Source organism: Heterodontus francisci, chromosome 36, assembly GCF_036365525.1.
Source record: "Heterodontus francisci isolate sHetFra1 chromosome 36, sHetFra1.hap1, whole genome shotgun sequence".
Classification (NCBI taxonomy): Eukaryota; Metazoa; Chordata; class Chondrichthyes; order Heterodontiformes; family Heterodontidae; genus Heterodontus; species Heterodontus francisci.
The window spans coordinates 49,535,472-49,560,345 of record NC_090406.1 but is presented as its reverse complement, the minus strand read 5'-3'; the positions used below and the strand labels follow the sequence as shown (position 1 = coordinate 49,560,345).

Here is a 24,874-nt window from a genome sequence, read left to right as displayed (position 1 = left end):
AGGCCTAAGAGCTGAGGCTTTCCCCTCGTGACTTGCCGAAAATTGAAGTCCCGAGTACTGCTTGTAGCAACAGGCCTGCTGGAGCACGGCAAGAATTTTCCTTCCCTTCTCCTTTTGTCTCTCTCCTCCCCTCACCTAAAACCCCCCCCCCCAAGAAGTCCTAATGCTAATCATGTCGATCCATGGGTCAAAAGGTTGAATGCCAATTCAGTCAGTACAAGGCAGTTTAACGAGAGCTGTCTTGGGAACCCAGCTGACATGATACCCATTCCAGGGTTCGAAGTCTGGGAAAGATCAGTTGTTGTACTGTCAAAACGCAGTTTGTATCTAAATTGCAATGTTCTACACAGTGTTAAACTCCTTGACTGCTGTTTATGAGAAATGCTCTGAATATGAAAACCATATAATGTAAAACAGAAATTTGACCCAACAGTTGTGCAGTTCAGCCTTTCTCAGGGCTGTTAAAAGTTTCATGTTCTGTCTAGCTCCATCTTAAGTTTTTTTTTTAAAAAAAAGCCTGAGGATGACAGAATCAAAACTGAACTTACTCTGTTGCCTTGGCAATGAAAGAGGCCTTTCCTAGGGAAGAGAAACCCCATTAATCTGCAGCATGCTATTTATAGGGTTGTCTGAGGGGAGGGGGTGTTGTCAAATTTTGATTTATGTTTTCTTCAGGGAGTGGAAATAGTTGTCAGATCTCAAAGGATCTGAAGTTTAGTAAGTCTGTAAGCATATAAGAACATTGGCATCTGAGGAATGTATGGCTACTTGCTCCCTCTTTCCTCCCCTATGCAGTGGGGGCCGGATTAGTGTGAGCCCGTATCTGATTCTCTCCGCAGCGAGCACTGGCTCGCCCTCCTTGAGCTGAGTCTTACCATATAAGGAATAAGTGAAGTCCTGTCAAAGGGAGGAAGGGGCGGGGCTTTGGTGCCAAGAATTGACCCTGATCTTTCGGAAATCCTGCTGTTTGCTCTTAAACTTTGAATGTTGATTAATCCTAGTAAAAATAGGCTAATATCCTCCCACTGAAGCACAGTAGTTAATTGGTGGAGATCATTTTGAAGGGAATGTCACTTTAATGCAATTAGTGTTTGATGAGAGTGTCGGTCATAACCTAGCTCTACTTTTGTGTAACAGAGTAGTTCTCAAAAAAAAAACTGACTTCCTGCCCTGTTGAAGTTGCACTCTAGAGAAATGTGACTCTTCCTTTGTGAGCCGCAGTCCAGTTGCTGATGTGTCGGGGTGGAATGGGGGTGGGGAGGATATTGCTTATGTACCTACTGCAGCAATGTGAGCCTGAAGCACTGTAATCACACAAAACGTCCCTGGTCAAACTGCAGCAGTTTGGTTATAATTTGAATTTCTGAGCTCACATTTCCTTTGGGAGTGGCCACATTCTCTCACAGCTTCTTCAATGTAGTAACAGGAGGATACCATTCAGCCCCTCAAGCTTGTTCAATTTAATTAGAACTGTACCTCGACTCCTGTTATCCGCCTTGGTTCCATATCCCTTAATAAACTTATTTAACAAATCAGTTGGCCCTCAGCCACGATAGTTTTGTGTGAGCGTTCCAAATTTCCTTTGAGTGAAGAAGTGTTTCCTGACTTCATTCTCACCTCTTGAGTCCGAAGTTTGTCAGTTCAAGTCATACTCCAGAGACTTGGGCACATAATCTAGGCTGACGCTCCCAGTGCTGTACTGAGGGAGTGCTGCACTGTCAGAGGTGCTGCCTTTCAGATGAGCTGTTACACAGAGACCCTGTCTGCTCTGGATGTAAAAAAAAAATTCCATGGTTCTATTTTGAAGAGCAATATCAACCAACACCTAATAGAATATCTGGTTATTTATCTCGTTGCTGTTTGTGGGATCTTGCTGTTGTCATGCAGACCCCAATCTGCCAAGAATGAGGCTTGTTAATTTTGTCATAGGAACATTGATTTTAAACTGTTGCTGGAGTGATGAAAGGACTAAAAACAGTGTTTTTGAAAAATTAAACCTTATTACAGTTAAACCAGGCAAAGTGAACCCCTACATTCCTCTCACCTGGTTGTAACACTCTGCACAAAGTGGCTGCTGTGTATTCAACATTACATTAGTGACTGCACTTCAAAAGTACTGAATTGTCTGTTAAGCACTCTGGGATATCCAGGTGTTGTGAAAGGCACTATATAAATGCAAGTTCTTTTTCAGCTTTGCTGTGTACTGCTCACTACCTTTGCATTTCATACATTTCCGATCTGGCTTGAGGTTCCAATGCTTTTGTAAATGGATGAGCTGTCTTTCCAGTTGGCTGATTCACAGGCTGCTGTGTAATGAATAATTTGGTTGCATTGTATGTACATCAGTTTGCATCACTTTGGCAAGAGGGATTGAAATTCCAGGGGTTGTTAACATGGTTTGTATCGCTACCGTACAAGGAAGTCCCCTCCCCAGGAGAAAGGGGTTTGCAGCACGAAACTGGAGAGAGGTTTTTTGATCTCAGCACCCGAGAGCTTGGGGCCAAAAGCAGCCGTTTGAGCTGCTGAATTCTGTGATCTCTGAGTGGTAGTGGAGCTTGTGATTTTGTTAATTAGCAAACGCCAACTCACCCTGACTGATTTATGGTTGATTATGGAAAGAAAGATTTTCATTTATATAGCGCCTTTCTTGACCATCGCATGTTCCAGAGTGCTTCATAGTCAATGAAGTACTTTTTGAAGTGTAGTCGCTGTTGTAATGTAGGAAATGTGACACCATGTGTACAGCAAGATCCCACAAACAGCAATGTGATCATGACCAGATAATCCTGTTTTTGTGAAATTGCTTGAGGGATAAATATTGGCCAGGACACCGGGGAGATCTCCTGCTCTTTGAAATAATGCCATGGGATCATTTACATCTGCCGGGGAGGGCAGACGGGGCCTCCATTTTAACGTCTCATCTGAAAGATGGTACCTCCAACGGTGCAGCACTCCCTCATTACTGCCCTGCATTGTCAGCCCTGATCTGGAGTGGGACTTGAACACCCAATCTTCAGAGGCAAGAGTGCTACCAACTGAGCCGCAGCTGGCATTGCTATCTTCTCCCAGGGTGGCCAGCACTACATCACTTGACAATGGTTGGTAGATGACTGAGTAGTCACTGATGAGCTCAATATGCCTTGGCAGGGCCTTGTTGACCTTTCCTCTTCTGTGGATTGGTAGTGGTGGGAACATTGGAGTCATTTTGAGTTGGTTGCACTGTTTCGCTGTGAATTGTGACCACCCTTTGTGACAGCTGGATCCGAAGAGTTTAGCTCAGGGGTCTCACCGTTGCTGACCACTTTACATTGTGCTGTGTTCTGTGTGAGGAGGACACCTCCCAGAGTGCAACATCCTCCATATTCTTTAATATTGCTTCATTCGCGGGATGTGGGAGTCACTGTTACAGACAGATGTGAAATGATGGGGGTGGTTCACCCCTCAACTGACCAAAGACAGAAATGTGTTTCAACCCCTGAACGTTTTAATAATCAACCAACAGACAAATGACACGTTTTCTAGTAGGTTTAACGAAAGATAATTATTTATTGTACAATACTGGAAGTTATTCACAACTTCACCCCCTCTCACTCTCTCGCTCACTCACGAAAAGATGGAGATTAGAAGTTAATATGCGTTTAGATTTTTTTAAGAGTTCACTGTAAACCTTCTGTTCTTCCCTGGGTGGTGGGCGGGGTGAAGATTTTAAAAACAATGCAGGCCTGGTCTGTCTTCCTTCCTGGTTCACTGAAGGCAAAAGTTGGAAAGTTTCAGGAGGGTGAATGCGTTGTTGCAGACTTCCTTCTGTTGCGTCTCCATCACAGTTCAATGTCGCAAACCCTGGTACAATTTCTCAGATATGATGTTCAAAGACACTTCCAGTCACTGCTGATTTGTAGTTGTTAAAAAGTGGTGTTCTTAGGCAAGGTCCTTATTCTGCTGGAGCAGATGGAATCTCTCACTCTCTCTGTCTTTGTCTGCCAGCATATATTTTATTAAAAGCAAAATACTGCAGATGCTAGAAATCTGAAATAAAAACAAAGTGCTGGAAATACTCAGGTCAGGCAGCATCTGTGGAGAGAAAAACAGTTAACGTTTCTGGTTTGTGACCTTTCATCAGAACTAACTTTTATCGAGATAAGGAGGCCCAAAAGAATACTGGGACCAACTTAAACTTTTATTAAGCTCCTTATCAGACTCCTGGTTTCTGTCATGTGACCATGGTTTCTCTTTACCATTGTCCTGATAAATGGTGTCTGATAGTGGAGCCATTGTTAGACAATGGGGTCTGGGTGTCTGTCACCTTCTTCCATTTTGGTAAAGCGGAGTTTTTTCACACCCATTCATTTGAGTCTGAATCAAGTTGCTAAAGAGAGGTAGCCATTAACACAGTGTGGGCCATTTACATTTTAATGCCTTCTCCAAGACTGGTCCCGACATGAAGATTGACCCAGGATTCTTGTACTTTCCATGTGTATTGGCAGTATCGGATGAGATCTCTGACCTCTCCATTCCATTTTGTTTTTCAGGAAAAGTGTCCATTTTTGGGTTTGTTTTATAAGTTCATTTATATAGTTCATAATTTCTGCATGTGTGAGCATGACACTGACCAGGCGAAGCATTTGTTGCTGATCCATAATTGGCCTTGAGAAGGTGGTTGTGAGCCGCTGCCTTGAACTGCAGTCCATATGATGTAAGTACACCCACAGTGCTGTTAAGGCAGTTTTAGGATTTTGAATCAGCGACATATTTCCAAGTGAGGATGGTGGCTGGCTTGGAGAGGGACTTGGGAGATAATGGTGTTCTCATGCGCCTACTGCCTTTGTTGTTCTAGGTGATAGCGGTCGCGAGTTTGGAAGGTGCCGTTGAAGGATAATTGGGATGTTACCGCAGTGCATCTTGTAGACGATGCACACTGCTGCCACTGTGCATTGGTGGTGGAGGGAGTGAATGTTGAAGCTGCTAGGTAGGGTGCTAATCATGTGAGCTGTTTTGTCCTGGATGGTGTTGAGCTTCTTGAGTGTTGTTGGAACTGCACCCATCCAGGCAAGTGGAGAGTATTCTATCACACTCTTGACTTATGCATTGTATATGGTGGACAGGCTTTGGTGAGTTACTTGCTGCAGAATTCCCAGCCTCTGACCTGCTCTTTTAACCAGAATATTTATGTGACTGGTCCATTTAAGTTTCTGGTCAATAGTGCGAGATTTTACATTGGTAATGCCATTGAATTTCAAGGGGAGATGGTTAGACTGGCGATGGTTATTGTTTGGCAGGAGATTAACTTGTAAAGAAATCAGAATCCACCTGCATTGTGTGTTTGATTTACTTTCTCCAGTTTAAGTATAAACATTCCTGGCTATAATTCTTAATGTCAGTATTCCCCTTTTTTCTTCCCTTTCCAGAAACAGTCTCATATGGTAATAAATCCAGCTGAAAATGTTGGCAAATCCTTTTTTATTGTAACAAACACACAAGTCGCTTTGACACTTGCCCCAACTGAACAGGGCGAAGGTGGCACAGTGGTAATATTACTGGACTAGTAATCCAGAGACCAGGGGGTGGCGCACTGGTTAGCACCACAGCCTCACAGCTCCAGCGACCCGGGTTCAGTTCTGGGTACTGCCTGTGCGGAGTTTGCAAGTTCTCCTGTGACCGCATGGGTTTCCGCCGGGTGCTCCGGTTTCCTCCCACAGCCAAAGACTTGCAGGTTGATAGGTAAATTGACCATTGTAAATTGCCCCTAGTGTAAGTAGGTGGTAGGAGAATTGTGGGGATGTGGTAGGGGACATGGGATTTATGTAGGATTAGTATAAATGGGTGGTTGATGGTTGGCACAGACTCGGTGGGCCAAAGGGCCTGTTTCAGTGCTGTATCACTCTATGACCCAGGCTAATACTCTGGGGACAGGTTCAAATCCTGCCACAGCAGCTGGTGGAATTTAAATTCATTTCATAAATAAATAAAAAAATCTGGAATTGAAATCGTTACCATGAAACTACCATCAATTGTTGTAAAAACCCATCTGGTTACCTAATGACCTTTTATGGAAGGAAACCTGCTGTCCTCACCTGGTCTGACCTACATGTGACTCCAGACCCACAGCAACGTGACTAACTCTTAACTGCCCTCTGCCTAGCAGGCTGTTCAGTTGTACAAAAACACTACACAAAAGTTGAAAAGGAATAAACCCAGTTGGAAAATCGACCTAGCCACGGAAACGACAATGGCAAATCCAGCCCTGTTGACCCTGCCAAGTCCTCCTTAGTGACATCGGGGGCTTGTACTAAAATTGGGAGAGTTGTCCCATGAGCCAGTCCCTCCTTCGACAGCATCTTTAAAACCCACGACCCCTTCCACCTAGAAGGACAAGGGCAGCAGACACACGGGAATACCACCATCTGCAAGTTTCCCTCCAAGTCACGCACCTGACTTGGAAATATGTCACCGTTCCTTCAATGTCGCTGGATTAAAATCCTGGAACTCCCTCCCTAACAGCATAGTGGGTGTACCCGCACCAGATTTAAGAACCAGTGGTTCGAGAAGGCAGCTCACCACCACCTTCTCGGGCAATTGGGGATGGGCAGCAATCTAGCGACGTCCACATCCCATGAAATGAGTAAAAGAAAAACGGGAAAAGGGTTTTTCTGTGATAATCGGCTGTGGTCGAGCTGGGCCTGATGAGGATCTGAAGGATGTTGAAATAGCAAAGGATGAAAGAGATCTAGGAGTCTTAATCAACTCAACATGTCCAAACACTGCAGAGCAGCAATCAACAATAGGATCTTTAAACTAACCAGTAGAATACAAGTTAGAGTAAGTTATGATTGAAGTCTTCAATAGTCTGGTCAGTCGCACCTTTAGAACTGTGTCCAGTTCTGGTCACTGAGACACGGAGACATTGAAATGTTGGAGGCAGAGAAGAGCCATGAGATTGATCCCTAATGTCAGGGGTCTGAGTTAGGAGGAGAGACTTGGGCTTTCCAGTCTGGAACAGAGGTGGCAGAGACAATCTTATAAATAGATGTAAAATAGTTTGGGGAATTGAAAAGATGAATCTGGAAAACTACTTTAAATTACATTGAGAATATGATAAAAGGACATTGGTTCAAACTAGTAAAAGACAATTTTAAAATTGAAATCATGGAGTCTTTCACACAAGGTGATCAACACTTGGAATCAACTCCCAAATAGATCAGTGGAGGCAAAAATATACAAATCACTTCAACAATTAGATGTAGCTAAGGGAGGAGTGGAGGGTTTGTCTGGGTGGATTCATTATTATGCGACAAATGGCTTTGCTCATCATTGTTATTCTGTGACCCTGTTTGTGTCCTATTCAGAGCAAGTGTGGTGAGTAAACTCTGCTGTAGAATCAGGGGTTCTGTTGACGAGGGGAGGGGGAGTGGTGCGCAGATGGGTGGCCATGCAGTAACCTGTAAGTTAGCGTGCAGGATGCACGCAAGTTGTGTCATTTTAAGTTACCCTGCGTCCACGGTCACGCAAAAAACTTAAAGGTAACACGCACTTAAATGAATAGGCTGCACACAACCAAAAAAAAAAGTAGGTTGGTGGAGGGGTGTGGGAGGGTATTTGATCTTTGGTGATGGTCTGGTGGATTATTTAGACTCGATCCCTGTGTGGTACGGATCATGCTGACTTCTCATTTCCCAGCTGGCAGTCCTGCTCCGATAGAGTTGATTTAAAGATTAGGAGTTGGGATGTTCCCAGAGAGTAAATACTGTTCTGCCCACTGTTGGAGGTTGTCGTTCTCCAGTCCTGGTTGTTGAACCAGTGCCACGTGGTAGTTGAAAAACCCTCCGTATTTGTGTTTAAATCAGTGAGCTGGCGGTAAAAGGGAGCAGATTGGATTGTCTCCCACGTTTCTAGCATGACATCAATCACATCTCTCTACATTCCTGTGGGTTCTTGCAAATGCAAAGCAGGTCTCCATTTCAAACCCACCACAAGACACATGGTCAACACGTGCAACTGTCTTAAAGCTACAGCACTGCTGCCGTAGAATTCATAAAGTTCTTAACTTACAAAGCACACAACATCATCGGGCATCAGCTCTTTCACTAAAACAGTGACAAAAGCAGCATCACTAAGAAGTTGGATGAGTGTGAAATCTCACTGTCTTGAGTGTGTACACATGGAGTGGGTACAAAAAGATGGCATGGGGGTACTTTTCCAGAAGAGGTTGGCAAAGTGTGAACCTTTAGTAGCTGGGAACTTGCACTATTCCAATCTCATTAACCAAAATGTGTGCTCGCACTATCTTCTGTGGTGGAGCCACAGAGGGATGTGAAAACGAGGATGAAAATTTTAAAATCAAAGTATTAATTAACTGGAAGCCAGTGTAGGTCAGCAAGCAGCGGGGGGGTGGGTGGGTGGGGGTGGTGATGGATGAACGGGACTTGGTGCAAGTTAGGACACGGGCAGCAGAGTTTTGGATGCTGTCAAGTTTATGGAGGGGAGGACAGCCAGGAGTGCATTGGAATAGTCAAGTCTAGAAGTGGTGAGGTAGAACTGGGCATCAGCGTGCATGTGGAAAAAGACATTTTGTTTCTGGATGATGCCACTGAGGGACATCACATAGATGAGAAATAAGAGGGGGACAAGGATTAGATCTTTGGGGGATACCAGAGGGAACGATGCAGGAATGGGAAGAGAAACCATTGCAGTTGATTCTCTGGCTACAATTAGATAGTTAAGAATGGAACTAGGTGAGTGCAGTCCCACGCAGCTGGACAACAATGGAGAGATGTTGGAGCAGGAGGGTGTGATCAACCGAGTCAGGCTACAGACTGGTCAAAAAGGACATGGAATGATAGTTTACCTTGTTGATCAGTATTGATGAATAGAACACACGATGTTTGCTCCCAGATATGGTATAGGATTTGGTTGTCCTTTCTCTGGCTTTGTACCCAAGCATTGAGGGTTATAAGAACATAAGAAATCGGAGCAGGAGTAGGCCATTTGGCCCCTTAAGCCTGGTCCACCAATCAATTAGATCATGGCTGATCTGATTGTGGCTTTAACTCCAGTTTCCTGCCATGACCCTTTATTGCCTCGTAGATCAAAAATCTGTAATTCAACCGTGAATATATTCAATGACCCAGCCTCAACTGCTCTTTGGGTGGAGAATTGCAAAGATTAATGACCCTCTGAGAGAAGAAATCCCTCCTCATCTCCTTAAATGGGAGACCTCTTATTTTGAAACTGTGCCCCCTAGTTCTAGATTCCCCCATAAGGGGAAACATTCTCTCGGCACCTACCCTGTCAAGCCCCCTCAGAATCTTCTGTTTCAATGAGATCATCTCTCATTCTTCTAACCTCCAATGAGTATAGGCCCAACCTGCTCAACCTTTCCTCATACGACAAACCCCTTCATCCCAGGAATCAACCTAGTGAACTTTCTCTGAACTGCCTCCAATGCAAGTATATCCCTCCTTAAATAAGGAGACCAAAACTGTCCGCAGTACTCTAGGTGCAGTTTCACAAGCACCGTGTACACTTGTAGCAAGACTTCCCTACTTTTATACGCCATTCCCCCTTGCAATAAAGGCCAATATCCATTTAGAGTCGTAGAGTCGTACAGCATAGAAACAGGCCCTTCGGCCCACTGCGTACATGCCGACCATAATGCCTATCTATACTAATCCCACCTGCCTGCATTAATTCCATATCCCTCTATGCCTTGCTCATTCAAGTACCTGTCCAGATGCCTCTTAAATGTCACTACTGTTCCTGCCTTCACCACCTCCTCAGGCAGCTCATTCCAGATACCCACTATTCTTTGTGTGAAAAATTTACCTCTTTGATCCCCTTTAAACTGCCTCCCTCTCACCAATCTATGCCCTCTAGATTTAGTCACCCCTACCATGGGAAACAGACTCTGGCTATCTACCCTACCTTTGCCCCTCATAATTTTATATACCTCTATCATGTCCCCTCTCAGCCTCCTAGCTCCAGGGAAAACAGACCCAGCCTATCCAATCTCTCTTTATAACTCAAGCCCTCCAAACCAGGCAACATCCTTGTGAATCTTTTCTGCACCCTCTCTAGCTTAATCACATCTTTCCTGTAGTGCGGCGACCGGAACTGCACACAGTTCTCCAAATGCGGCCTAACCAACGTTATGTACAATTGTAACATGACGTCCCAACTCTTGTACTCAGTGCCTTGGCCGATGAAGGCAAGCATGCCATACGCCGCTTTCACCACCCTGTCTACCTGTGTTGCCACTTTCAGGGAACTATGTACTTGCACCCCAAGGTCTCTCTGTTCAACAACACTCCCCAGGGCCCTGCCATTCACTGTATATGTCCTGACCTGGTTTAACCACCCAAAATGCATCACTTCGCACTTGTCTGCATTAAATTCCATTTGCCAATCCCTTGCCCACTTTCCCAGTTGATCTATATTGTGTTGTAACCTTAGACAACCTCCTTCACTGTCCACTATACCACCAATTTTGTTGTCATCTGCAAACGTACTAATCATGCCCCCTATATTCTCATCCAAGTCATTAATATATATGACAAACAACAGAGGGCCCAGCACCGATCTCTGCAGCACACCACTGGTCACCGGCCTCCAATCTGAAAAACAACCCTTCACTACCACCCTCTGCCTCCTATCACCAAGCCAATTTTGTATCCAATTAGCTAGCTCACCCTGGATCCCATGTGTTCGAACCTTCCGGACCAACCTACCATGCGGGACCTTGTCAAAGGCCTTGCTAACGTCCGTGTAGACAATGTCCACCGCCCTGCCCTCGTCAATCCATTTGGTCACCTCAAAAAACTCAATCAAATTCGTGAGACATGATTTCCCACGCACAAAGCCATGCTGACTATCCCTAATCAGACCTTGCCTTTCCAAATGCATATAAATCCTGTCTCGCAGAATCCCTTCCAATAACTTTCCCACCACTGATGTAAGGCTCACCGGCCTGTAGTTCCATGGCTTATTCCTGCTGCCCTTCTTAAATAAAGGCACAACATTAGCTATCCTCCAGTCTTCCGATACCTCATCCGTGGCTGACGATGATAATAAAAAAAAATCTCTGCCAGGGCCCCAGCAATCTCCTCCCTTGCTTCCCAGAGCATCCTAGGATACACCTGGTCAGGCCCTGGGGATTTATCCACCTTAATGTGCTTCAAAACCTCCAACACCTCCTCCTTTGTAATGTTGATATGCTCCAGGATATCACTGTTCCTTCCCTTGAACTTTTCGCCGGGTGCTCCGGTTTCCTCCCAGAGCCAAAGACTTGCAGGTGATGGGTAAATTGGCCGTTGTAAATTGCCCCTGGTGTAGGCAGGTGGTAGGGAATATGGGATTACTGTAGGGTTAATATAAATGGGCAACAGCCCCGACAAACAAATTTCTCTGCAGCACCTGTGGAAGAGCCTGTCACTCCAGAATTGGCCTTTATAGCCACTCCAGGCGCTGCTTCACAAACCACTGACCACCTCCAGGCGCATATCCATTGTCTCTCGAGATAAGGAGGCCCAAAGAAAGAAGTATAAATGGGTGGTTGTTGGTTGGCACAGACTCGGTGGGCCAAAGGGCCTGTTTCAGTGCTGTATCTCTAAATAAATAAACTCACTCGCTTCAATGACCTTCTCCACGGTAAATACAGACGAGAAGTATTCATTTAAGACCTCGCCCATTTCCCGTGGCTCCACGCATAGATTACCACACTGATCCTTAAGGGGGCCTACTCTCTCCCTAGCTACCCTTTTACTCTTTAATATATTTATAGAATCTTTTAGGATTCTCCTTTATCTTATCTGCCAGGGAAATCTTGTGGCCCCTTTTCGCCCTCCTAATTTCCTCAAGTGTACTCCTACATCCCCTATACTCCTCGAGGGACTCGCTTGATCCCAGCTGCCTAGACCTGACATATGCCTCCTTCTTTGTCCTGACCAGACCATCGATATCCCTCGTCAACCAAGGTTCCCTAAACGTGCCAGCCTTGCCCTTCAATCTAACAGGAACATGCCGGTCCTGAACTCTTCCTATCTCACTTTTAAAAGCCAGACGTCACTTTATCTGTAAACAGCCTCTTCCCAATAAACTTTTGAGAGTTCCTGTCTGATGCCGTCGAAATTAGCCTTCCCCCAATTTAGAACTTCAACTTGAGGACCAGTCCTATCCTTTTCTTCACGCTCGTGGTTAGTAACTTCCAGAAATATTTGCATGGATTGAGGATTGGTTAACAGAAGGAAAATAGAGAGTAGGAATAAACGGGTCATTTTCAGGTTGGCAGGCTGTAACTAGTGGGGTACTGCAAGGATCAGTGCTTGGGCCTCTGCTACTTACAATCTATATCAATGATGTAGATGAGGGGTCCAAGTGTAATATATCCAAGTTTTCTGATAGTGCAGAGTTAGGTGGGACAGTAAGCTGTGAGGAGGACACAGAGACTGCAAAGGGATATAGATCAGTCAAGTGACTGGGAAGAAGTTGGCAGATGGAGTATAAGCAAGGGAAATGTGAAATTATCCACTTTAGTCTAAGAATAGAAAAGAATTTTTTTTATAAGGTGAGAGACCAGCAAATGTTGGAATTCAGGGGGATTTGGGTGTCCTTGTACACGAATCAGATTTAACATACAGGTACAGCAAACTATTAGGGAGGCAAATGGTAAATTAGCCTTTTATTGCAAGGGGGTTGCAACATACTAGTAAGGAAGTCTTGCTGCATTTGTACAGGGCTTGGTGAGACCGCACCTGGAATACTGTGTTCAGTTTTGCTCTTGTTACCTCTTGAGAATCACCTGTTTTAATTGCTTCACCATTGGTGGCTGTGCTTTCACCTGCCTGGGCCCCAAACTTTGACATTCCCTCCCTAAATGTCTCTCTCTCTCCCCCTCCTCCTCCTTGATCATTAGGTCACCCATCCTAATATCTGTTTGTGCTTCCCTGTCGAACGTTGTTTAATACCACTCCTGTTGGGTGCCTTGGGACATTTTCATTATCTTAAAGGCGCTATATAAATGTTGCTGGATCAAAATCCTGGAATTCCTTATCTGATGCCATCACTGCACAGGCTGTAGCAGCTCATAGAGAAGGCCCATTACCACCACCTCTATCAGGGCAACTGGGCATGAGCAATAAATGCAACCCTGGCAGTGGCACCCATATCCTCAGAACAAATATAGGGAACAAGAAAAATGCATTCAGCTCTTAAGCCATGATTAACCCTAGTCTCATTTTTATTTGTGTTTCGTTCAGTAAATTAGTGCAGCAATGGTTCCAGTGAAGTGCTGAAGTAGCGAGAGTTTCAGAGAGCAGTTTGTTGACGGATTTTGTCACGTTCTTGCAGCATAGTGTGCATTATTTCAGGCTGTTTTCCCTTGGGCCTCGTCATAGAGTCTTAGTCATTTACGGCACAGGAGGAGGCCATTCGGCCCATCGAGTCCATATCTTCTCTGTTGTTGAATTTCAGGCTTTCTGTCATCTCCAGTTAAAAATTGGTTTCATTTTCAGGCTGGCTCCTTTTAGAAAGCTTGGGGCCATGAGTCAGAGTCAAAACTTCTTTGCTTTTGGAGCCCAAGACTCACTTCATCTGACATGGTTTCCCAATTGCAGAAGATGTTCTCGGGCCTAATTTGGTTTCTTTTTCCCTCCTTTCTCATATCCCTCAGCCAACACCACCAAAAACAGATGATTTTGGTCATTAATCACATTGCTTGTTTGTGCTATCTTGCTGTGTGCAAATTGACTGCATAATTTTCCCCTTGATTTCCCCAATGAACACACCTAACTTGATTGGCTGTGATGCGCTTTGGGGGCATGACGAGGTTGGGAAAAGTGCTGAAGAAATGCAAGTTCGTTCGTCGTTCTTCCCTTTGTAATGTTATCACTAGGGCCCTACCAAATTCACAGCCGTGAAAAATGCGCCATGGTCCATAAAATCTCGGGTCCTCTGTGAAATCGGCCATTTTGCAAACTTCACGCCTTTTATTCATTGGCACAGTGCTAATCTCACTCGTCGATGAGGGAGGGCTTCTGGTGCAGTTTTGAGAGAAGCAGTCTCAAGTATTAGCAGACAAGTGTCTGTGGGTTTCTTCGGGTGCTCCGGTTTCCTCCCACAAGCCAAAAGACTTGTAGGTTGGTAGGTAAATTGGCCATTATAAATTGCCCCTAGTATAGGTAGGTGGTAGGGAAATATAGGGACAGGTGGGGATGTGGTAGGAATATGGGATTAGTGTAGGATTAGTATAAATTGGTGGTTGACGGTCGGCACGGACTCGGTGGGCCGAAGGGCCTGTTTCAGTGCTGTATCTCTAAACTAAACTAAACAAGTGAGAAGGCCAAAAATGAGCAAATCAAAAACAGCCGCACCCATTACTGCAGCACATCGAGTGAAAGAATTTGAAAGACAAATTCTGCATGCTGATGATGGAATACTGTTTTGTACAAGCTACATTGTTTCATTGGATCACAGCGTGCAACAGTTCAGCGCCGTTTAGAGTCTGAAAGCCATCAGAGCAGAAAGAGAGTGTCTAACATCACACTGCTAGAAAACAAACAGACAAAATAACAAGCAGACAAAACAACAGAGCAGAAAGAGAGTGTCTAACATCACACTGCTGGAAAACAAACAGACAAAATAACAAGCAGACAAAACAACAGAGCAGAAAGAGAGTGTCTAACATCACACTGCTGGAAAACAAACAGACAAAACAACAGAGCAGAAAGAGAGTGTCTAACATCACACTGCTAGAAAACAAACAGACAAAATAACAAGCAGACAAAACAACAGAGCAGAAAGAGAGTGTCTAACATCACACTGCTAGAAAACAAACAGACAAAATAACAAGCAGACAAAACAACAGAGCAGAAAGAGAGTGTCTAACATCACACTGCTGGAAAACAAACAGACAAAATAACAAGCAGACAAAACAACAGAGCAGAAAGAGAGTGTCTAACATCACACTGCTAGAAAACAAACAGACAAAATAACAAGCAGACAAAACAACAGAGCAGAAAGAGAGTGTCTAACATCACACTGCTGGAAAACAAACAGACAAAATAACAAGCAGACAAAACAACAGAGCAGAAAGAGAGTGTCTAACATCACACTGCTAGAAAACAAACAGACAAAATAACAAGCAGACAAAACAACAGAGCAGAAAGAGAGTGTCTAACATCACACTGCTAGAAAACAAACAGACAAAATAACAAGCAAGCATTTCATCTCTTTTTAAGAAGTCAACAGAGAGCTCAGAAATTTGTCAGTTGGTTACAATGGAACTTGTGGATGCTTTTGCAAGCACCAACATACTATTGGAAAAACTTGATCACCTAAAGTTGCGGGTACATTCATCGCAATGTGCAAAATGGAGGTTGCTTGCCAAATGTAAATAAACCACAACAGAACTACATACCGAAAGTTTCTCCTCCACATTGTGAGGAGATGAAGTCTCAGATTAACGTCTGTGAGTCTTTTGCAATTATTTGTGATGAGTCCACTGCTGAGCAAGACAATTATGTGCTGCATGTTTAGTTTGATTTTATGTCTGGTAAAGCCAAAGATGTACAGTCAAGAAAGCTGACGACAGTGCTCGCAGACTGTGTCCACTTAGAAGCTGTTAATTACACCGCAGTTTCCCAAGCGATAATCAAAATCTTTTCAAAATATGCTGCAGATTTCAACAGAGTGTCTGCTTTCATTAGTGACAATACAACTTACATGACAAAATCTTTCAAATCTGTGCTCCAAGGTGTAATGCTTAATGCTGTCCATATTATATGTAATGCACATATAATTTCTCGTCAGTGAGCTGTGGAAATGCGAGTTTGGTAAAGTCAACAAATTGGTCAGCTACATTAAAGAGATCCCGAGCCGCAAGCTTCTATACAGGCAACACGTTGCAAATCCAGCTGAAATTGGGGAACAAAAGATCGCCCTTCCTCCTGAGCCAGTAATTACATGTTGGAATTCTTGGTTTGGAGCAGTACAGTATCATGCAGCTCACCTGAAATACCACTCAGACTTTGTCTCAGAAGAGCTCACGCTGACACCGAGAGCACTGGTTTTAACATACATTGTATCCTTCTAATGAGGTTCAGTTTGTTGCCAAGAATGCGTCATGACTGATAGATTTAATCACTTGGTTTGAATCGCGACAGGTCACAATCCAAATACTGCAGATGCTGGAAATCTGAAATAAAAACAAAAAGTGCTGGAAATACTCAGCAGGTCTGGCAGTATCTGTGGAGAGCGAAACAGTTAATGTTTCAGGTCAGTGACCTTTCATCAGAACAGAAGTTCTTTGACTTCGCTGACCTCAATGACTTTTTAAAAAAATTTTTAAATTTAGAGATACAGCACTGAAACAGGCCCTTCTGCCCACCGAGTCTGTGCTGACCAACAACCACCCATTTATACTAACCCTGCAGTAATCCCATATTCCCTACCACCTACCTATACTAGGGGCAATTTATAATGGCCAATTTACCTATCAACCTGCAAGTCTTTGGCTGTGGGAGGAAACTGGAGCACCCGGCTAAAACCCACGCGGTCACAGGGAAAACTTGCAAACTCCGCACAGGCAGTACCCAGAATCGAACCCGGGTCCCTGGAGCTGTGAGGCTGTGGTGCTAACCACTGCGCCACCTACTTTATTGAGTAAAGAATGTGACCTGTTTATAGTCAGCTTTTTACAATAATTTTTGAATATTCAGTAAATGCCATCTGAAAACAGAAACCCTTGTCTTTTTTTTTCATTTTAAATAGATCATTTTCATAGTTTGTTGCGACACCTTATGGAGGGGTCAGTAACCAGGGGGCATAGATTTAAGGTAAGGGGCAGGAGGTTTAGAGGGGATTTGAGGAAAATAATTTTCGCCCAGAGGATGGTTGGAATCTGGTACGCACTGCCTGAAGAGGTGGTAGAGGCAGGAACCCTCACAACATTTAAGAAGTATTTAGATGAGCTGTTGAAACCCGTAGCATACAAGGCTATGGGCCAAGTGCTGGAAAACGGGATTAGAATAGATAGGTGTTTGATGGCCGGCACAGACATGATGGGCTGAAGAGCCTGTTTCTGTGCTGAATAACTCTATGACTCTATGACCCCATGAAATTTTACCATTTTATATACATGAAATTGTGAAATTCATGATTCTTAAAATGCTGAGACTGTGAACTTTGTAAAAATTTGACTCTGAATTTGGTCGGGCCATAGTTATCACCTTCCCTGTTGGTGCACAGATTCCATTTCTAGTTTTCCCTCACAACCAACAAAAGGATGAGTGCTGGAGATGTATCATGTAAGAATAAGAAGAGAGCAACCAGAGTGACTGAGTGGATGGAGGGATTGGATAATGGGAAGTAATTTTATATATTTGGGTGTGTTCTCACTGGGAACAGAGAAGCCTGAGGGACAATTGGATTATTGTTTTTGGGATTCTAAAGGGATTAGATAATGTCAACTATGACAAACCATTTCACCTTGTCCAGAAAAGTAGAACCAGAGGGCACGGCCTGCACTTGAAAGGGGAAAAATTTAAGATTAATCTGTGAAAACAGTATTTCAGTGAGCGCGTTATCAATGTGTAGAACAGGCTCCCAGGGAGACAGAGGAAGCAGTTGGTATTCATTCATTCAAATTAGATGGATTTCTTTCAGAAAATAATCTTTTGGATGCAGTACACGAGCAATCGGAGACACAATGTGTGGTGAGTGTAGTCGGCTCAGGAGGACTAAGTGAGCCTCGGCCTACGGTTCCCGAAGTTCTCCACCATTGAGGGTTTTCCTCACCTCATGTCTAGGTCTGTTGTAGACTAATTATTGATTGCTTCAAATAGTCAACAACTCCATTATTTTATCATGTGACTACCAGGATGGTAGGTGAAGTAGATGAAACTTAGAAATTGCTGGACAGAAAAAGACCATGTTTCCTTATCATTGCATGTGGTACTGAAGGAGTTGATGGAGGCTCAAAGGCCCCACAGTGTGAATAGATGAAAATTCAACCCAACTATCATGGGCAAGCTGTGCCTTTGTGGACTCTACATGGTTGAGATTGTGAGATAGGGGATGGTAAAATCTTAATGTGTTCCATGTGGGGCTGTGGTTATTAATCCATGTAATGAGTAGAAGATTGTCATATGTTCCATGTACTGTACCTTCAGGGGGGAGGATATTAATATGTTCCATGTTATATGAAAGGTTTATTTCTTTGAGTAAGTTTGATGGCTTTGTGCTGAGGTGACAACTATCAGCACACGTTGGGTCACCATGTCTGTATTCAAGAAACTTTGTTTTTGGTGGTCTGTGATTTCGGTACAGGAGGGTGTTCAATTGGTTACTTTGAGCATTTGGAAAAGCCACTGGCACCACTAAACTCATTGTCCACCCTCCGGAAGGTGTGGCCTCCTCATTGGTGTACAGTCCCTTGGACACTGCTCACTCTCTGGTACTGCTCAACCAGATAGGTCAACCCTATCCAAATGTAAAATTCCAGCAGGGATTATTGGGCAGCTAACAGAAATGGAAATCCTAGATAATTTCCCCCACGTCCCCCTTTCACCCTTTTGTTCATTCCCCCTAGCCATGAGATTGTAACATCCCATCATCAAACCACTGACAGGTCAGTTAACACCTTACATGTGGAAGATCTAACCTGGGATCATCTGGTGTGTATAATCCTGGTACTCCACACACTTGCTGAGCCATTGCGAGTAGTCTAGTCTTGAGCATTCCTTTAAAATGAGTAAGTTCCCCATCAAACACCTGTAAGGAGACTCTTGTAATTAGGGATTGTATGCTGGATCAAGGAGCAAATTAACAATTGTAGTCTGAAAACATTGTGTTCTGCACTTGTATTTTCTATTCACCTGGGCTTCACTCTTGGAAAGTTTCACCAACTTTCTGAGCTGAGGAGAGCCCTTCAGCCAATCAGTTTTGCTGTATATTCTGCACTTTCTACAGTAAAGTTGTGATGATACCAAGTCATGGAATAGATTGGATCTAAAATGTGTCTCTTTGCCTTTTGCTCAGGCTGAAGGAGATGTCGCCGCCCTCAACAGAAGGATCCAGCTGGTTGAGGAGGAGCTGGACCGGGCACAAGAGCGTCTTGCCACTGCCCTGCAGAAGCTGGAGGAGGCAGAGAAAGCAGCGGATGAGAGCGAGAGGTGAGCAATGATTAACTCTGCCAAACTTCCTTAATCTGAGGGAGGTCAGTCGGTCACCACAGAATAAATGTCCCAAGAGCAACAACAGAAACTTGTATTTCTACAGCACCTTGCGTGTAATAAAACGTCACAAGGTGCTTCAGAGGAGGGTTTAAAAAGGGAAATTTGACGCTCAGCTGCTTAAGGTGGTCTTAGGGCAGATGGCCAAAAGCTTCATCAAAAAAGCTGGAAAGAGAGGTAGAAAGATTTAAGGAGGGAATTTCAGAGTTTAGAACCTAGGCGGCTGAAGTTGTGGCTATTAGTGTCAGAGAGGTTAAAATCAGGGATGCTCAAGAGGTTAGAATCAGAGGAGTGCAGAGATCTCCGAGCTTTCTGGGGCTGGAGGAGATTAGAGATGGGGAGGAGAGAGGCCATGGAGGGATTTGAAAACAAGGATGAGAGTTTTAAAATCGAGGCATTGCTTAATCGGGAGTCAAAGTAGGTCACCGAGCACGGGGGTGATGGGTGAACAGGACTTGGTGTGAGTAAGCACATTAACAGCAGAATTTTGGATGACCTCAAGTTTACAGAGGGTAGAATGTGGGAGACCAGCCAGGAGTATGTTGGAATAGTCAAGCTTCGAGGTAACAAAGGCATGAATGAGGGTTTCAACAGCTGATGAGCTGAGACAGGGCGAAGTCTGGCAATGTTACAGGTGGAATGAGGCAGTCTTAGTGAGGGTGTAGGTATGTGGTCGGAAGGTCATCTCTAGGTCAAATATGACATTAAAGTTGTGAAATTGGTTCAGACAGTTGCCAGGGAGAGGGATGGGGTTCGTGTCTAGGGAATGTAGTTTGTAGCAGGGACCAAAGACAATAGTTTTGGTCTTTCCAATATTTATTTGGAGGATGTTTCTGCTCATCCAGTACTGATTCAAACATGCAGTCTGATAATGTATTGACCGTAGAGAGAGGTGGTGGTAGAGTAGAGCTGGGTGTTGTCAGTGTACATGTGAAAACTAATGCTGTGCTTTTGGATGAAGTCGCCGAGGGGCAGTATGTAGATGAGAAATAGGAAGGGGCCAATAGATCCTTGAGGGGCACCAAAGGTAACGATGTGGGAGCAGGAAGAAAAGCCATTTCAAGTGATTCTCTGGTTACAGTTAGATAGGTAAAAATGGAACCAGGTGAGATCAGTCCCACCCAGCTGGACGACAGTGGAGATGTGTTTAAGGAGGATGGTGTGGTCAGCCGTGTCAAAGGCTACAGAGAGATCGAGAAGGACAAGGAGGGAGAGTTTACCTTCATCACAGTCACACAGGATGTCATTTGTGACTTTAATAAGAACCGTTTTGGTACTGTGGCAGGGGCAGAAACCTAATTGGAGGAATTCAAACTGGTGTTTCGGAAATGATGGGCACAGATTTGGAAGCTGACAACACGTTCACGCACTTTTGAGAGGAAAGAGAAGTTAGAGATGGGGTGGTAGTTTGCAAGGATGATAGAGGCAAGGGGTTTTTTCAGTAGAGGTGTGATGATGGCAGATTTAAAGCAGAGAGGGCTGTACCTGAAGATAGAGAACTGTTAACATCAGCTAACATGAGGACCAGGAGGGGGAGTTGGGTGGTCATGAGGACCAGGAGGGGGAGTTGGGCAGTTGGCTGTTTAGTAGTAATAAGGTCGAGGGAGCAGGAAGTGGGTCTCATGAACAAGATGAGTTTGGAGAGGGCCTGAGGGGAGATAGGAGAGAAACTAGAATACTGACATCAAGGGATATGGGGATAGTGGAGAAAATGGCTTTGAGATCAGGATCAGCCATTGATCTGTTTGAATGGCGGAGCAGGTTCAACGGGCCGAATGGCCTACTCCTATAATCCTATGATGTGAATTCAGGGCGAGGAGCAGGAGGGATCTTTCAAGGAAGTTTGGCCCAGTGGGCTAGGGCAAGGGAGGGAAGTGGCTGAGGAAGCTGATCAGATGGTCTCTATCTTAGTAATAAAGATGTCCATGAACTCCTCAGCTTATTGTTTGAGGTGAAGGTGGAGGAGACAGGGCAGAGGGGGTTTAAGAAGACAGTTTGCAGTGGAGGAAATAAGCTGGGGTTATCTTTGTAATCCTGGAATAGTAAGCAGTTTTAGCAGATGAGAGCAGGACCTGATAGCGCTTTATGTGGTCCAGCCAGAGCTGGTGGTGAATGGCTAAACCAGGCATCGACCGTATCTGTTCAAGTCCCTTGAACTAAGGGAGTGGAAATGAGGGAGCAGCCAGAATGAGAGAGAGTAATCATTTTAGTGGAGAGTATGGCATTAAAGATGGAGGTGAGGGTACGGTTGAGCAAAGCAGTAACTGCAGAAATGTTATGGTAAACGGAGGGTCAAAAGTTAGACGGTTATTATTTTGAAAGTACAATTGTAAGTGAATTGGGGTTAGTTTTTTCCAAGAGGGAGTTTGGTGAAATGCTCCCTAACTCTCCAGAGTAATGGAGTGATGATCCAGTGAAACTGTCAGTTGTGTGTTACAACATAAGTTATTCAGCCCTGACCAGGTACAAGAGTGTCTATAATTTAGCCTTCGGAAAGTCTGCCGTTCAGTGGCTTAGGTTTATTGTGTGTTGCCAATGTGCTACACTGAGCAGGGCATTCAGTTCTAGAACTCAGAGTTAGACTATGGGCAAAGTGACCTTGGCCATCTCCTTTCTGTCACAGTAGACTCGCACTTAGTTTGAAAAAGATTCAGCGAAGCATTTAAAAGGAAGCTAGATAAAGACATGAGGGAGGAGGGAATAGAAGGGGATGCTGATCGGGTTAGATGAACAGGGATGGGAGGAGGAAACTGGCATAGACCAACTGGGCCAAATGGCCTATTTCTGTGCTGTATGTTTTATGTAATTCTATGTGAATTGGTTTGGGAGATGAGCAGCTGAAACTCATTTTATTTTGGGTCAAACATCATTGTTCATCTAATTGGAGTGGAAGTCCCTGGTGCATTCTTTCACTCAACATTTGTTTATAATGAGTACAAATAGATTGGGAATTACACTGGTTTGAAGCACAGTTGTGACAGGGCAATGCTTTGTAGTCAATCCCTCCCAATCTGCGACTTTTAGTGCCATGTCTGTGTTACCATCTTACTTTGACAGACCTGATTAATATTACTCATTAGATTCCATTTGATGCTTCACTACATTGGTTGAGTTCACATTGATTCATGTGTTAGTTCAATACTTCGATGCTCAATACTTGTTCTCCCATTGCTGGTTTATCTCCTTTTAATTGCAGCTATGTTTGCTCAACAGAGGTATGAAAGTAATTGAGAACCGTGCGATGAAGGATGAGGAGAGGATGGAGCTTCAGGAGCTGCAGCTGAAGGAGGCGAAACACATTGCAGAAGAGGCTGATCGCAAATATGAGGAAGTGAGCACCAACCGTCTTCCTACTAATAATAATGTACAGAACACTGCTCTTCATTAACCAGCAGGAGAACAATGGTAGAATCGGACAGAGTCAGCATGGATTTACGAAAGGGAAATCATGCTTGACAAATCTACTAGAATTCTTCGAGGATGTAACTAGTAGAGCTGATGAGGGGGAGCCAATGATTGTAGTTTATTTGGTCTTTCAGATGGCTTTTGACAAAGTCCCACATAAGAGATTAGCATGTAAAATTAAAGTGCATGGGATTGGGGGTAGTGTGTTGCAATGGATAGAAAATTGATTGGCAGACAGGAAACAAAGAGTAGGGATAAATGGATCTTTTTCCGATTGGCAGGCAGTGACTAGTGGGGTACCGCAGGGATCGGTGCTAGGACCCCAGCTATTCAGAATATATATTAATGATTTAGATGAGTGAACTAAATGTAATATCTCCAAATTTTCAGATGACACAAAACTGGGTGGGAGGGTGAATTGTGAGGAGGATGCAGAGAGGCTTCAGGGTGATTTGGACAAGTTAAGTGAGTGGGCTAATGCATGACAGATACAGTATAATGTGGATAAATGTGAGGTTATCCACTTTGGTAGCAAAAACAGGAAGGCAGATTATTATCTGAACAGCTATAAACTGAGAGAGGGGAATATGCAGCGAGACCTGGGTGTTATCGTGCACCAGTCGCTGAAGGTAAGCATGCAGGTGCAACAGGCGGTAAAAAAGGCAAACGGTATGTTGGCCTTCATAGCGAGAGGATTTGAGTACAGGAGTAGGGATGTCTTGCTGCAGTTATACAGGGCCTTGGTGAGGCCACACCTGGAATATTGTGTGCAGTTTTGGTCCCCTTATCTGAGGAAGGATGTTCATGCTATAGAGGGAGTGCAGCGAAGGTTTACGAGACTGATTACTGGGACTAACGTATGAGGAGAGATTGAGTCGGTTGGGATTATATTTGCTGGAGTTCAGAAGAGTGAGGGGGGGGGGGGTTCTCATAGAAACCTAAAAAATTCTAACAGGACTTGACAGGGTAGATGCAGGAAGGATGTTCCCGATGGTGGGGGAGTCCAGAACCAAGGGTCATAGTCTAAGGATACGGGGTAAACCTTTCAGGACTGAGATGAGAAATTACTTCACCCAGAGAGTGGTGAGCCTGTGGAATTCACTACCACAGAAAGCAGTTGAGGTCAAAACATTGAATGTTTTCAAAAGGGAGTTAGATATAGCTCTTGGGTCTAAAGGGATCAGAGGGAATGGGGCAAAAACGGGAACAGGTTCCTGAGTTGGATGATCAGCCATGATCATAATGAATGGCGGAGCAGGCTCGAAGGGCCAAATGTACCAAAAGTACTCTTGTGGGAGCCCTGAGACCAAGATCACAATGCATTAGGCCAATGATGAACACTGCTGTTCCCCTTTAAGATGTAAGCTGTTCAGTTAGTATAGCATGGGTCATAAATGACTCTTTGTGCAGAGCACAGTGGCTTTGGACTGACTCTTCACACTTCCACAATAACGAGTTATATTCATGGAACACCATTAGTGTAGTTAAACATCCCAAAGCTGTTTCACAGAAGCATTATCTAACAAAATTAGATACTGAGTAACATAATGAAATATTAAAGCTGATGACCAAAAGCTTAGACAAAAAGATAAGTTTTAAGGAGCCTCTTCAAGGAGGAGAGAGAAGTTGAAAGGTGGGGAGATTTGGGGAGGGAATTCCAGAGCTTAGGGCCCAGGCAGCTAAAGGTACAGCCATCAATGGAGTGATTAAAATGGGGAATAATCGCAGGCAGAATTGGAGCAGCGTAGATATCTTGCAGGGTTGTGGAGCTGGAGGAGATTGCAAAGAAAGGGAGCAGTGATAGCATGGAGGGGTTTGACCACAGGGTTGAGAATTTTAAAATGGAGATGTTGCTTAACTAGGAGCCGTTGTAGATCAGCGAGCAGAGGGGTGATGGGTGAATGGGACTTGGTACAAGTCAGGACACAGGCAGCAGAGGTTTGCATGAGCTCGGGTTCATGGAGGGTAGATTCTGGGAGGCCGGCCTGGAGTGTGTTAGAATAGCCAAGTCTAGAGATAAAGGGGCGGATGAGGGTTTTAGCAACAGAAAGGCTGAGATGGTGGCGAAGCCTGGCAATGTTATGAAGGTGGAAATGGGAGGTCTTGGTGATTCCATGGATATGTGGTTGGGCGCTTATCTTGCATTCAAATACTACAGTAAGGTTGTGAATAGTCTGGGACAGCCTCAGACAATTGCCAGGGAAAGGGATGGAGTTAGTAGCTCGGGAATAGCATCTGTGGTGGGGACT

The 24,874-nt window shown here is 44.3% G+C and overlaps 1 protein-coding gene across 3 annotated transcripts in view; it reads left to right on the top strand.

The window, feature by feature from the left end:
- LOC137351806 (tropomyosin alpha-4 chain) overlaps positions 1-24,874 on the top strand; it is a 252,254-nt gene that overhangs the window by 183,522 nt on the left and 43,858 nt on the right. For all 3 annotated transcript variants that reach the window (XM_068016661.1, XM_068016659.1, XM_068016660.1), the window contains 2 exons: positions 19,027-19,160; positions 22,434-22,551. In XM_068016661.1, the coding sequence (XP_067872762.1) occupies positions 19,027-19,160; positions 22,434-22,551 (252 nt within the window). The remainder of the gene's footprint in view (positions 1-19,026; positions 19,161-22,433; positions 22,552-24,874) is intronic.